This window comes from Urocitellus parryii, unplaced genomic scaffold, assembly GCF_045843805.1.
Source record: "Urocitellus parryii isolate mUroPar1 unplaced genomic scaffold, mUroPar1.hap1 Scaffold_171, whole genome shotgun sequence".
Classification (NCBI taxonomy): Eukaryota; Metazoa; Chordata; class Mammalia; order Rodentia; family Sciuridae; genus Urocitellus; species Urocitellus parryii.
Window position 1 is genome coordinate 211,462 of NW_027552194.1, and position 13,137 is coordinate 224,598.

At 58.6% G+C, this 13,137-nt stretch overlaps 1 protein-coding gene across 1 annotated transcript in view; it reads right to left on the minus strand.

The window, feature by feature from the left end:
- LOC144251726 (receptor-type tyrosine-protein phosphatase N2-like) overlaps nucleotides 1-13,137 on the minus strand; it is an 81,750-nt gene that overhangs the window by 41,114 nt on the left and 27,499 nt on the right. The window contains exon 4 of the mRNA XM_077794492.1: nucleotides 350-497. Within this exon, the coding sequence (XP_077650618.1) occupies nucleotides 350-497 (148 nt within the window). The remainder of the gene's footprint in view (nucleotides 1-349; nucleotides 498-13,137) is intronic.

A 13,137-nucleotide genomic window follows, 5' to 3' on the forward strand; every position in this document is an offset into this window, starting at 1 on the left:
AGGTGCTGCCACTGCCCAGTGGGATCCAGGTGCAGATGCAGCAGGCCCTGAGGGCAAGGCTCGAGCCTCTGCCCACACCATGGAGGCCAGTCTTTCTTGCTGGCCGTGTGCCCCAACCCACGGCTTTAGGACCCTGCCACGGGTTAAATGGGAAGCTGTCTCTGAGCTGCCTGGCTGGGGACAGCTACGAGGCACAGGGCACTGGTCCTCAGTGGGCGCATGTTTGCAGGCTGGTAAGAGGGGTGGGCTCTCGGACCACAGGGTCGCGGCCCAATGTGGCCTCGGGAGCATGCAGCCTGCATGTGTCACCTGCCCCTCACCCCCGCAGGGCCCCCAGCTGGGTACGTACAGGTCAGCACTGCCATCGAGCGGTTCTTGGGCAGGTTCTCCTCCCTCTGGGCCACCAGGGAGCTGCTGGGCTCCGCCTGGTAGGCACACAGCGCATCCCACTCCTTCTCCAGCCGGTGCTTGTTCTTCAAGTGGTCCTCCATGTAGGCCTGGAAGGAGCAGAGCGTCAGGAGCCCGTGCGCAGCAGCTGCCCGGGCCAGGCGTGGCCAGGAGAGGCCGGCCTGCTGAGGGCAGGACAGCACACTCCCCGTGACTTCCAGGCTGCCGGGAGGTGCCCACCACGAGGGCCACGCGGCCTGCTCTGGAGCTAGAGGAACTGCTGGGGAAGATGGACAACCGTCCTGGCCACATGTGACCAGCCAGCCAAGGGGGTGCGAAGCCACACCTACGACCCAGGGAGGTGGGCTCGAGCAGGCGGGGTGGGGGGGAGAGAGCTCACCGAGGGCAGGGAAGGACAGGCTTGGGACCCATGGGTCACGGGTGGTGGCTGTGCCAAGTAGCAAGGAGAGATGCCAAGGCTGAGGGCAGAGGTCTGCACATCTGCAGGACAGCCGGGCCTGGACAGCAGGAGCCTGGGAGGTGCCTGCGCAGGCCGCAGTGGGCGCCATTGGGGCTCAGAGACACCCTGAGGACAATGCTCCCCGGGCCGTGAAGGAGCAGAGACACGTTCTGGAAGTTGTGCGGGTTTCAAAGGGAGGAAGTGGCTGCAGACAAGCTAAGACACCCTGGATCCAACACTCCCATGACCCCAGGCCTGCAGAGCATCTCCCTGGGTGTCACATGAGCTGCCGACAAGTGTGGCATGGCCATCAGCCTTGGAACTATGCACCCGAAAAACAGGAAACCTGCGTCTGGAAAGCTGCCTCACGTCCAGTGCGGGCGTGCCCCTGCCCACACAGATGCCTGCCCCTCCACCAGGAGACTTGTTTCCTCAGCTGCGTGCTAGTGGTGCACACGCACGGGACAGGCTGTGCCTGGGTGGGTGAGCCACGTGCAGGACTCCAGGCTGCGTGGCCTGTGCAGCATTGCAGGGACAGCAAGGCCCTTGGCGCTCTGCATTCTCCTGGCACTTGCCTGTGAGTACAGGTGACGGTGACAGCAGCAGTCGAGGAGCCCGGCCTCTGGCTATTCCCTGCCACATGCAGCCGTCCCCATTGATGCCTTCAACCAGAGGTGGCTGAGATGGGACGAAAGGTTCTCAGAGGACCAAGCCCAGCTGCGGGCCACATGGATCCGTCATCCCCATAGGGCCACGAGCCTACAAACCACGAGGTTTGGAGTGGCCAGCTCTCCCACGGCCAGCACAGTGCTCAGGCCCTCCTTGCTTCAACTGCCTCCCTGTCTGCCCACCTCCCTCTCACCACAGCCCCGTCTGTAGGAGCCTGGACGGTCCTCTGGGCACCTCCCTGCCCACAGGCAACAGGTAGAGGAAGAGAAGCACAGGGAGGGACCAGCAGCGCTGCCTCACACCACACAGGACAGGAAGGAATCTCAAGTCAGACATGGCCTGCCCCCTCCAAGCCACTCCGCAGGCCCAGGTCTGCCCCGCTGGTCTGCCTCATGTCAGCTTCCTGGACTATGTGGGGATCAGGTGTGCGAGCTGATCGGCAGGTGGAGCCCCTGGTGGGGAGGATGCACGGGGCCCACCTCACACCTGCTATGGAGGCCTGGCTGTCACTCACCCCCACAGCCAGCACTGAGCTGAGCAGAGGTTTACCCTGTGAGCCTGTCCCTGCCCACAGTCCTGGGGCCTCCCGCATGAGCAGTGCCCTGAGGTGCTGGCCCACGAGGCCAGGCAGAATCCAGACGGCTCCACTGAGGAGGCCACAGTCAGCTCTGAGATGGCCCATGTGGATTCAGGCACTGCCTGTGAGCCAGAGGCCTCAGGGGAGGCATGGGCTCCCGCAGCCCAGGACCTGGTGGGGCTGGGCGCCAGGCCTCACCCAAGGCACCCGCCAGGATGTGCCTGCAGCGGCCGCCCACTCTGTGGGAGCTGGTCCTGCCCTCCTCACAACAGGCACTCAGTGCTCCCGGTGGGGCAGCCGGCCCTGGCTGCCAGGAGCAATGGGTGAGCAGCTCCTTCCAGCCAGCGGCACTCTGCGAGACGAGCCCGGCCACTGCAGCCCGACCTGACCGTCACTGCACAGGGGCTCTGGACGCATCCTAACCCCTCCAGGCTGCAGCGGGCTGGGCTCCTAGGCTGACCTTAATCAGGGGTGCGGCACCAGAGTCCACGCTCACAGGAACTCCTGGCCTCGTGACAGAGCCTGCAGACAGGGCTGCTGGTCAGCAAGCTCGCAGTGGGAGGGGAGGCGGAGGCTGCTATCACGACTCCCCCGAGAACCGTTGCTGCAGATGCACCGGACTGCGCCGAGCCGGACGCACTTCTCGAGTCTTTGTGCGCAGTGACCTGCAGGCCTCGCCCTGGTGCACCACAGATGGACTTGTGCTGGTTTCCCACCAACATCTTTATAATCGCTGTGCGCCACGTTAAAGTGCTGCAGGCTCCTGCACCGCATCCCCATCTGCCCTCTTTTGTGGTCTGCGGGCAAGACATTCTCATCTGGGAGTCTGTGGAGGATCCTGGCCTTTGTAGCAAAACCCCACATTTTAATCAATAAAAGCAAAACTGAAATGACTTAGTCCTGCTTTTCCCGGGTGTGAGGCGCAAGGGTAGAGCAGGGCGGCACTCTGCCCAGCGGCTGCAGGATCCCCAGTCTCATCAGCGTGGATCCAGTGGCACTTGACCCCCAGCGGGCACCCAGCGGACATCTGAATAGTGTGTGCTGCCAGGGAGGTGGTCGCCCGAGAGCTTAGTTAAAAAAAAAAAAAAAACCCTGCAAATTTGAGTTCCATAAGTAGCCCTTGTAGAGAAGAAGAAAATGAAAGTGAAAAGGAAAACCCCTCGTGGCTCCAAGCCCCAGGACAGAGCGCAGGACTCAGCCGCTGGGCTTCCTTCTTTCAGAGCCAACGGCCCCGGGGCCGGCCTGCATGCTTCTGGAGTTATTAAGATGGAAGCTGCCCAGGCGAGGCTTCGTCTCCCATGGGGGAACCAGAGCCCCGGGAGGCTGGACCACTGATGGCTGGACCCTCGGCTCATGGCTGCGGCCTCCTCCAGCACTTCCTGCAGCCACGCAGCCTCCCTGCCCCTTCTGCACAGTGTCCTCTACCTGTCTCCTGGTGCCTGACACTGAGGACAAGGCCAAACCCAGTGTGCTGTGCTTTCCCCAAGCATGCACACCCGTAATGAAGTCTGACCTGCAAATCAGCACAGGAGGCGATAAACGACGACAGTTCTCTATAGATCTTAGCAACCTCACCTCAGCATGCCATTTTTTTTTCTTATTAAGTCAGGAGCTGTCCCTTTTCACTTAAAGGAAGCACTTTATAGGTTCTCTGTGGCATAACTGAAACTTCAGCATCATGACCCTGGTGCTTTGGGATCAGAAGTAAAGTTAGGGTGATCCAAACACAAGCACTGTGAACTGCAACAGTTGGTCGGATAAGATGGCTACTAAGTGACTAAAGGGTGGGTAGTGTATACAATGTGGATACTCTGGCCGTGGGGCGGTTCACATCCCAGGCAGCACAGAGTGGGAAGGCTGGAGATTTCACCATGTGCTCAGAAGGGCGTACAATTCAAAACTTCCAAAATGTTTATTTCTGAAATTTTCCACATGATATTTTTAGACCAAAGTTGATCGCAGGTAGTTGTAACCTCAGAGAGTGAGACTACGGATAAGGGGGATGATGGTATTTCTTAGAAGACCTTGGGGGTGTACCGACTGGTGTTGTCCCCTGTCCAAGTCCCAGCTCCTCAGCGTGTGGCTCTCCAGCCTGGGAAGACTCCGTGTCCCACTGTCTGTCCCCCTTGTGCTCATCTGGCTCCCCTCCCTGCCACTCCACTGTCATGAACCCCGGAAGAGGCCCAGCTCAACTCTGCACCCACACGCGGGCCTGGGGGGACCTGCCCTCCCAGCCCCACCCCTGCACCAGACGCTGTAGCGAACGCGTCTCTCTGGCATTCGCAGCTCTGCTCTGGGCTTCCCTGTGGGCCATGGCCTCTCCTGGCTGCTCTGTCCAGCCCGGGGCGGCGAGTGCAACTGGAAATCATCCGTGTCCCAGACTGAGATTTCCTGTGGATGGCAGCACCCAGGGAGAGTGCTTCTGAGTCCCCTGAACTCAGAACACATCCCCAAAGCAGCCCAAGGGACTGGAGCACCTCACGCCTCCCTGTGGCCTTCCTCCCTCAGGAAACACCTCCAAGCTCCTGCCGAACACAGGCTCCTGGCCCCAGCACACCTGGGACAGCCAACCCCATGTCCATCTTGCCGGCATGGAGCAGCAGCGATGGCTCAGAAGGCTCTTCTCCCCCTAGAGCCCAACCCTTCCCCACGGCCCAATCCCAAGCAGGCGCTGTCCCCCTGAGAGCCTCAGAGGGCTGTGCCTACCCCGTGGGCTCGGCGTACACCCCAGGTGCCCTCCTCTGGGATGCAACACACCTGCAGCTGGGGACCCTGCACAGGCTGTGGGCTCCTGGGGCCAGGGACCGTCCAGCCCTGACTCAGCCCACTGCACAGTCCATGTGCTGGGCACGGCACAGCCTCTGTGTGGTCTCTCTGCCGAGGGAGTGCCAGGGAGAGCCAGGCAAACGGGGTGAGGCCTGAGGGGAGGCGACAGGGGATGCAGCCCCACCGTGACAGGTGACAGAGCTCTGGAATTGCAGACATGGTACTTCATCCTTGTTGACCACCTGAGCTGCTGACCAGCAGATTTTGAGAGCTTTCCAATTCTCAGTGCTCTTCTTAGCAGCCACCACCGTCCCAAGCCATGGCCCCTTCCAAAGCCTCACCTGGCGTCCCACAGCAGAGACAGTCCCCAGATCAGCCACTCGTGAAGCGAAGCCCAGGTTTCGGGATGGGGTCTCCCCGGGTGCAGCCATCGCATGCCGCCTGGTGCCCGTCCCCCCAGGCTGTGAGGCCGGGTCCACGGTGGTGGGGGACACAGCTGCATTTCTTTGGATTCTTCTCCTTTGAGAACGACATCGTCAGCTTTCTGTCCTCTGCAGCCCCCCTCAGATCTCCTCCTAGTCCACCCTGGCAGAGCGTCTGGAGGGACACTCTCAAGCCACCTCTGGGTCCCCGAGCTTGGGGACTGCTGTGAGGACAGCCACCAGGTCAGAGCAGCCCTTTCACATGGAGCCCAGCTGGCCTGGCTACAAGGTCAAGCTGCCGACTCCCCCAGGGCGGGAAGTGGCCTCCCACGGGGGAGCGCAGAGGCTGCGCATGTTGGTTCTGTGGAAGTCACCGCAGCCCAAGCTGTGCCCGCCTGGCACACACAGGCCTTCTGACCCGCAGGGGCTTTGGCTGGGCAGGACGGGGGTCTGAGACAGCGCTGGCCTTGGTCTAGAGACTGTTCTCTCCACAGGGCAGGAGGCTAAGTGGGCTTGGCTGGGCGCTGGCAGGCACCTGGGGCGGACGTCACTGGCCATCTCCTCTACCCTCACTGTGCCCCAAGGTGAGTCGGGAGCTCCTTCCTAGGAGGGGAAGCGGGAGTGCACTTCTAAAGGTGTTCTGAGGTCCACCAGGTCACCTGTGGTGTGCTCTCTGGACAGATGTGCAGATGGGGGTCTCGGCAGGAGGAGGGAGGTGGGCAGCCTGTGGCTCTCAGGAATTCTGTGGCTGCACCGTGGCGCTGGGGATCCTGGCCCTCACCTGGGGAGAAGTGACTCACTGAGCTGCCCCAGTACCAGCGTCAGACTGTGGCTTGAAGGCGGGGCCAAGGGGTGACGGGGTGAACTGTCAGCAGGCAGGGAGCCACCAGGAGATGCGCAGGGGCCACCAGCAGGGCGTCACTGTTCACACTGTGGCCAAGGACAGTGGGATTTCTACCAAGTTCACATCACGTAGCAGATTCACCAGTGACGTGTGCACAGGCTGATGCCCGTGGTTCTCTGTCTCCACACCAGACCACGACCCTGGGTGGTTCCGGAACATGCTCCCCACCTGTCCATTCGTCCTCTGTTTACTATTTTTAAAGAAGGTTACTCAGGGAAGAGGAATTACTGGGGATGCTGCTCGAGAGATGACGAGAAGCTGAAGTGCCCCTTAGGGCAGGTGACGACTCAGCTGCAGAGTGTCAGCAGCAGCAGCACCCAGGGTCTGCCCGGAGCACAGGACTGGAGCCCACTATCAGGCTGAGCACTGACCACCCCTCGCCACGCACAGCTCCAGCCCATGCTGGCAGCAGAAGCTGGCATTGGACGTGCCCCCGGGAGAGCAGACAGAGTGCTTGTGGGCCCACACCAGTCAGCAGGGGGGTGCCATCACCTCCGGGTGGGGGTGCAGGATGGAGAACAGTGGGAGGGTCTCGCGGCTCTAGACTCAGGCCTGGGGACCCCTAGGCCCTGAGTGCCTCTGCCAAGGTGCCCCAGAAAACAAGGTAGAGCATCAGGTCTCACCTGCCCAGGGAAGTCTCACCTGCCCAGGAACCTCCTGCTGAGTGTGCAGATCCCAAGGGAGGACGGGATGAGGCCAGCTGACCTGGCCGCACATCTGAGACCAGAGCGTGGGGAACAGCACAGTGCTTCGTGAAGGGTGTTGGTGTCTGTGGGTGCTGCCTCTGGCACGTGGTAAGTGTGGTGTGGGATGTAGGGCAGGCATGTCAGAACACAGGACTCAGACTCAGACAGCAGCAGGGCGACCTGAGTCCATCGCGGCAGGGGCCTAGAGGGCGGCCTTGCTGTCTCAGCCTGGGGAAGTCTTGCTTAAAACGGGAGTCACAGGCCACCAGCAGTGTTCAAACTGCCATCTGGCTGACCCAAGGTCCCTGGCCCTCCTGCTCCTGAACATGCCAGCCACCACGGCCAGTGAGGTGGGCCCCAGGCGGTGGGCTGGGCCAGTGCACCCCTGCTGTGGCTCCAGGAAGAACTTCAAAGGTAGAGCAGATGCACCCACAGTGCCCAGGAGCCCACTGGGCAGGTGCAAGGGTGTGCCAGAGTTTGCTTGGGAAAAGCAAGCCTGGGGTCTGGAACTCAGCCTCCGGCTCTCTGTGCAAAGCCTGAGGAGGAGAACAGGACCCCAGGAATCAGGAGGACCCATGAAGGACCACTCGTGGGGCCCGTTCCCTTCCCCTGCACCTAGCAAGGGCTCCTGGGCTGGTTTCTTAGGAGTAATCACTCTGTGTGGGTCCCCTGGCTTTGCCCAGCCTAGGGTACTGTGCAGGGCAGAGCTGGACGAAACCGGCCAGCAAAAGCCTACGCAGCCTGAGACCTGGCCTCACCCACCCGCAGTAGCCAGTGTCCCTTTCAAGTCCTTGCTCTGAACGGTGTCTTTCCCCAGCTGCAAGCCCAGTGGCCTCTGGAGGCCCTTCCCCAGGTGGCTCAGGACGAACGGCAACCAAGCTGGACAGAAGGTCCGGATCACTGGAGTCGTGGAGAACACCACTCTGCAGGACCTGAGACTTTCCAGAGAAGGTCCTGGGATGCCCGCTACGCTGCCGAAGGAGCAGCCGTGAAGGAGCCGCCTGAAGAGCGGCTGGCACCGAGTCCTCTGCATGGTGTCGAGGTCAGAGAGCTCCAAGCAGTCAGCTTCGTGGAACCTGTCCTTTTCAGAATGGAAGAACTCAGTCCAGTCTGAGAACCCCTCTTCCTCAGATTATGCCAGGCCACAGCAGCCCCTCCCATTCCGGTTAGGAAGGGCCTCAGGAGGGCCTGCTCTTGGCTCTGCAAGTAGGAACTGAGGCCAGGCGCCCCCTGAGAGCCTCTGAAGAGGGGAGTGGAGGAAGGCCTTCCTGGAGAGCAGGCCATCAGGGACAGCGAGGACTGGCGGAGCCGGACGCCAAGGCTCCACTGAGCCTGGTGCATCTCTTACTGTGATTCTGCTTCTGGATTATACGTCTAGAGCGAGCCCAGAGTTGGGGAAGTCACGCTGAGGGAGGGCTCTGCAGGCGCTCCCCACAGTCGCGGGCAGCAGGCCCAGCCGGGGTCTTGTTTTTTCGTCTTGCTCTTCTGTAGGGCTGAGAAGGGAACCCAGGGCCGTGCCAGCTGGCCAGGGCTCCGCCACCAGCCTCACCAGCCCCGGGGTCCTCGCTGGAGGGCACCGTGTGATGTGAGCGGGGCCCAGAGCATGGGAAGGTGCACCTTGCGGGTGAGCTGGTGACCCTTGCCAACCCGGGATGAAATGAGGAGAAGGAAACCCCAGCATGACAAGGACGCTGGGCCCTGACGGTGGACGCGCACTCTGCCCGGAGCAGTTCTAACTGGCAGACCCGAAGCACGGAGCTGCCTTGTTCTCAGCCCCTGTTCTGGGACGCAGGAGGCCTGCTGCAGGACCGGCCGGCCGTCTCTGCTGGGTCCTCTTGGTGCGCCAGGCCTGGGGGGTGTGGAGGGCCACAGCGGTCCCCGTGGGACGGTTAAACGGGAGCCATCCATGCCAACTGTGACACAGGTGGCACGATCCTTTCGTCCTCCTTCCCATCATACACGTAGGTGACAGGAAATGCAGAGAGAGATGCTTCAAGGAGTGGCGGATGATGAGGGGCACAGGCCAGCTCAGGTCCTGCTGAGAGCCAGGCCCCACCCTGTGGGCTGCTCCCCACCCCAGTCTGACCCAGTGCCTCCCCCAGACTGTAGGTCCGGGGCCCAGCCACTGTGGAAGGAGGCCTCCCTGGGGCTGGTCTCCAGCTGCAGGAGAGTCCACAGACGCCCGGATGGCCAGAGCCAGAGGACGACTTCAGAAAACAGCCAAGGCAAGAGGAGGTGACCCCGGGACCCAGGCTGCCAGGGGGTCCTGGGCTGGGGTGTGGGGCGGGGTTGAGTCCCTCCTGGAAGATGGGCAGGTCAGAGAGCAGCCAGGGCCAGGCCCCCGTGGGAGTGGGTTTGGAACTTCCTGCTGCCATTAGGTGGCAGAGCCTTCAGACCTCGGAGGGCCCTTCAGCCTTCCTTCTACGCCCCCTCGCTGCCCCGCCGGCTGCCCTGGTTCCCCGACCTCCGAGTGGGGTGTCCTGGACCCTAGCAGGTGGGCCTACCCTGGGGCAGAGGTGAGGGAACCGGGGTGAACTGGAGGGCCAGAGCCCACCAAGCAGCTCAGGAGCCTTCCCTAGAACTTCTGTGTCGCCTGGCAGAAGTGGGCTGCTTCTGCACAAATGGACACTTGCCAGCAAACGGTTCCAACGTGGACGTAACTGTCCACAGCCGGACGAGCCTCAGAGGCAGGGGCACCTCTGTGTCCCACCAGACATTTAGAGGGGCTTAGGAGGTTCTCAGAACCCGTGCTTCAGCCTCAGTGCTGTGCTGGCTCCCAGGCCCGCCCCGGGGGATGCATGGGGACCCGCCAGACCCCCCTGGAGTGTCCGAGCCGCCCCACGCCCTGCTGTTGGAAGCAGACAGACGCCGTGGAGTGGCAGGAAATGGCCCTTTTAACAGTGGAGGCTTTCCTCAAGCCTCTCTCCCACTAAAACATTTTCTTCAAAATTATTTTCATAAGAAAGATTAACAATTTCAACCTGAGCTGCTAATCCTCTTTCATTTAAAACTCTGCTGATAAAATTCTTTGCTTGTCATTCAAATAGTAATAATTATAGATTTGAAGCCTCCATCTCGGGCTTCATTAATGGTCAGTTGTATGGAAGTGTGGGGCGGAAGTCAGCTTGGGTCCACCTCCGAGTGCCGTCCGCTGGCTTCCCCTGGCTATGGACCATAATTCCACAGTGATAAGGGGAATATGTTAATGAGAGGAGCATTATTTATCCACAGCACCTGCCTTTACCAAATATCTTTTGTGAGTCTCTCCTGTAATTTTGGTGACAGTTAAAAAAATTACAATGTGAAGATTTTAAATGCTAGTGAGCAGCAACTTCTATAAAACAAGTCTAAAAAAAATGTTTAATTCAACTTTATGATATTTCTACTGATTTCTGCCTTTTAAAAATTTAAAGTATCTATCCATGGAATCTTGAACTCCCCAAATAGCTATTTATCAAAGAAATGACTTCTATTGAGTTAACTTATTTCTATCAACAATACAATTATCTTAATAAATAGGAAACACTGGACGGTTAGAAGAAACCACGTAGAGGACAGAGATAAATCTGTCATTCTAAACAGATTAAAGTCTCCTGATTACTTTCTCATCCTTTTAAATAATTAAATCCCCCACTCCATCTGGATAATCAAAGTTTGACCAGTCAGTTAACAGCCCACCAGCCCTTCGTGAGGAGAGAACCTCACCTCCGGCTTCGACGAGGAACATAAATCAGGTCAGCAAAGGTAGGGGGGGAGGACCCTGGCCGGAGCGGATTTCTGCTCACTCCTGTAACTTACTGGACAATAGAGAAGGGTCTACCTGCAGATATTTGTTTTCCAACAGACTTTTATTAACATAAGTCATTATATAGTCTTTATTGAGTGAGAAAATAAGAATTTGATTTCCACCTCGACCTTGCCCCTTTGACTGACATAGGAAAAGCACTTTAAGCTCTGATTTATTTAAAAATTCCAATAACCTACGAGACTCATTTTCTCAACTCTGGATTCCACAGAGTTAACAGGAAAGGCAAGGATGATTGGATATTTTTAAAAAGCCATTCATGAGGATGTGATTTTAAGACAACAAAGCCCTGGGGAGACCTGCTACCCCGATGACAAACTCTAAGAGAGACAGACCCCACTCGGCAGGGCGGGGACAGACCTCGGGCCACATCCACGCGGCGGGCGTCCCAAGATGCTGGCTGCCTCAGTGCATGGACGCCTCTCCCTGAGTGGCCCTGTGGAGCACTCCTGTGTGCTGGGCACAGAGCACTCATCTGTTTACATGGTTGCCTACCCACGTCCCCCCACCTGGCGGTCACCTACGGGATGCAAATGGCCAGTCCCGATTGCAACCCTACAAGCAGATTCTCTCTTAAGACTCAGCACCTTCGTGGGACACAGCAAGCACAAGAAGGCCCAGAGGACACAGCTTCCCTCCATGGATGACGACCGCAGTGACGCCAGGGCCTTGGGGAGGAGGAGAGAGGAGGGTGGTTGCCTAGCAACCCAGAGGCAAGGCTTTTCTTAGCAGCAGCCTTTTTGACATGCTGCACCACGATGTGCTCGTGACGATTTCCTGATGAAGTTTCTAGGGGTAATAAAGAATTCCAGCAAGAGCAGGCAGGTGGCCTGGGACGGTGACACAGACGTGACTTCCTCCCGCAGCAGAGGGGAGACACTGGGTTCCACAACAGGTTATTAGAAAATATCTGCAGGAATTCTAAAAGTGCGTGCTGAGAGGAGAAGGCTTGATTCAGTCTTCCTAAGACTGTACCCTCACGAGGAACAGCAAGCCCAAGGGACAGCACCCACACCATGACCCAAGCTCCCGGGGAGGCCCAGGGCCACCCCTCCCCAGCCAGACCTGCCGGGGCCTGGCTGCCCTCTCCTTCTCCCAGGCGCTCCGAGAAAGGGAAACGGCTGGACCGAGGGTGAGGGGAAAGCCCAGGGCAGGGCCACTGCTCACTCAGCTGCTGGAAGCGAGGAGCGTGGAGGAGAGCAAAGGACGCTGAGTGTTGGGCAGGACTCTCACAACTGGGGGTGAGACCACCTGTGAGTTCCCTCTCCCAGCTCAAGGCCAGGCACACTGTGGTCTGCGGCAGCCGCAGGCGCAGGGCAGGCTCCAGGCCGGCGGTGGAGAGCACCTGCATTTGAATCACCCTCCTGCTCTGCATTCCAGCCCACCCTCCCCCTGGAGCTTCCTCATCACCTCTGGGCAGGCGTCTCCATTGTGCAGAACACAGGTGGTTCTTGGTGGTGACTGTCAGGGTGACGCGGAGTCAGGCCACAGTGCAGGGCCGCTCTGCTTTTCCTGTCCCAGGGGCACTGGGTATTTGCGGTGATAGGGAAACAGGTGCCCGAGGTGTTATCTTCTACAAGACACCTAGAGAGGCTGGGCTGAGGCTCACTTGCCTTTCACAGAGGGAGGGAGATCCCAGGAGTCAGAAGGCAGAGGAAGTGACACCCCAAGTGGAGATGTGGCCTGGCCCTTGGGCTGCTGTGGGACCAGGCACCTTCCTGTACCTACAACCAGGGTCCCGAGGGGCCAGAAGGGAAGCCCTGCTCTGCAGAAGGCAGGGATGGGACCAGAGACTCCCCACACTATGCACACCTAAGTCAGGACCAGCGGCACTGTAGGGAGGGTGTCACAGGTGCAGCTCATTGTCTCCACAGGGGCTCACTCTGGGGAGGTATCTGAACCATGACCTCATCTAGAATTGAGCTGGAGTGAACAATACAGGTGTGATCTGGGGCCCCAAGGTGAGGAACTATAGGAAAGATGGCCCTGGATTAAGGACAGCCACAGTATATGACAAAAGGACTCTCAAAACCTCTTGAAGTCAAGTCCCCTTAGCATAGGGCCCCACAAATCTAGTGATCAAGCCCCACTGACCAGGAGTTTGGTCTGAATATAATCAGATGCCTCCCAGAGAGCAAACCACCATGAGCAAATCCACAAACATATGACAGCAGGATTAGCCCCATGGGAACCTAACAAAATGTCAGATAAAAAATCATATGATACATTTGAAATAATTGATGGATTAAGAGGAAACCACCACCAACAACAACAAAAAGAAATAAAAAGAAAAACTTAGAAGGTAGGTTTGAAAAAGAACAAAATAGAAAAAGTGTCATTGAAAAGTATTCTCCTTGAAATTATAAATACAATGGGTGGATTTATATAAGTAGATGAGACACTGCTGAAGAGAGACATGCATAGTGGAAGGCAGATCTGAAGAAAATTCTTTGGAATTCAG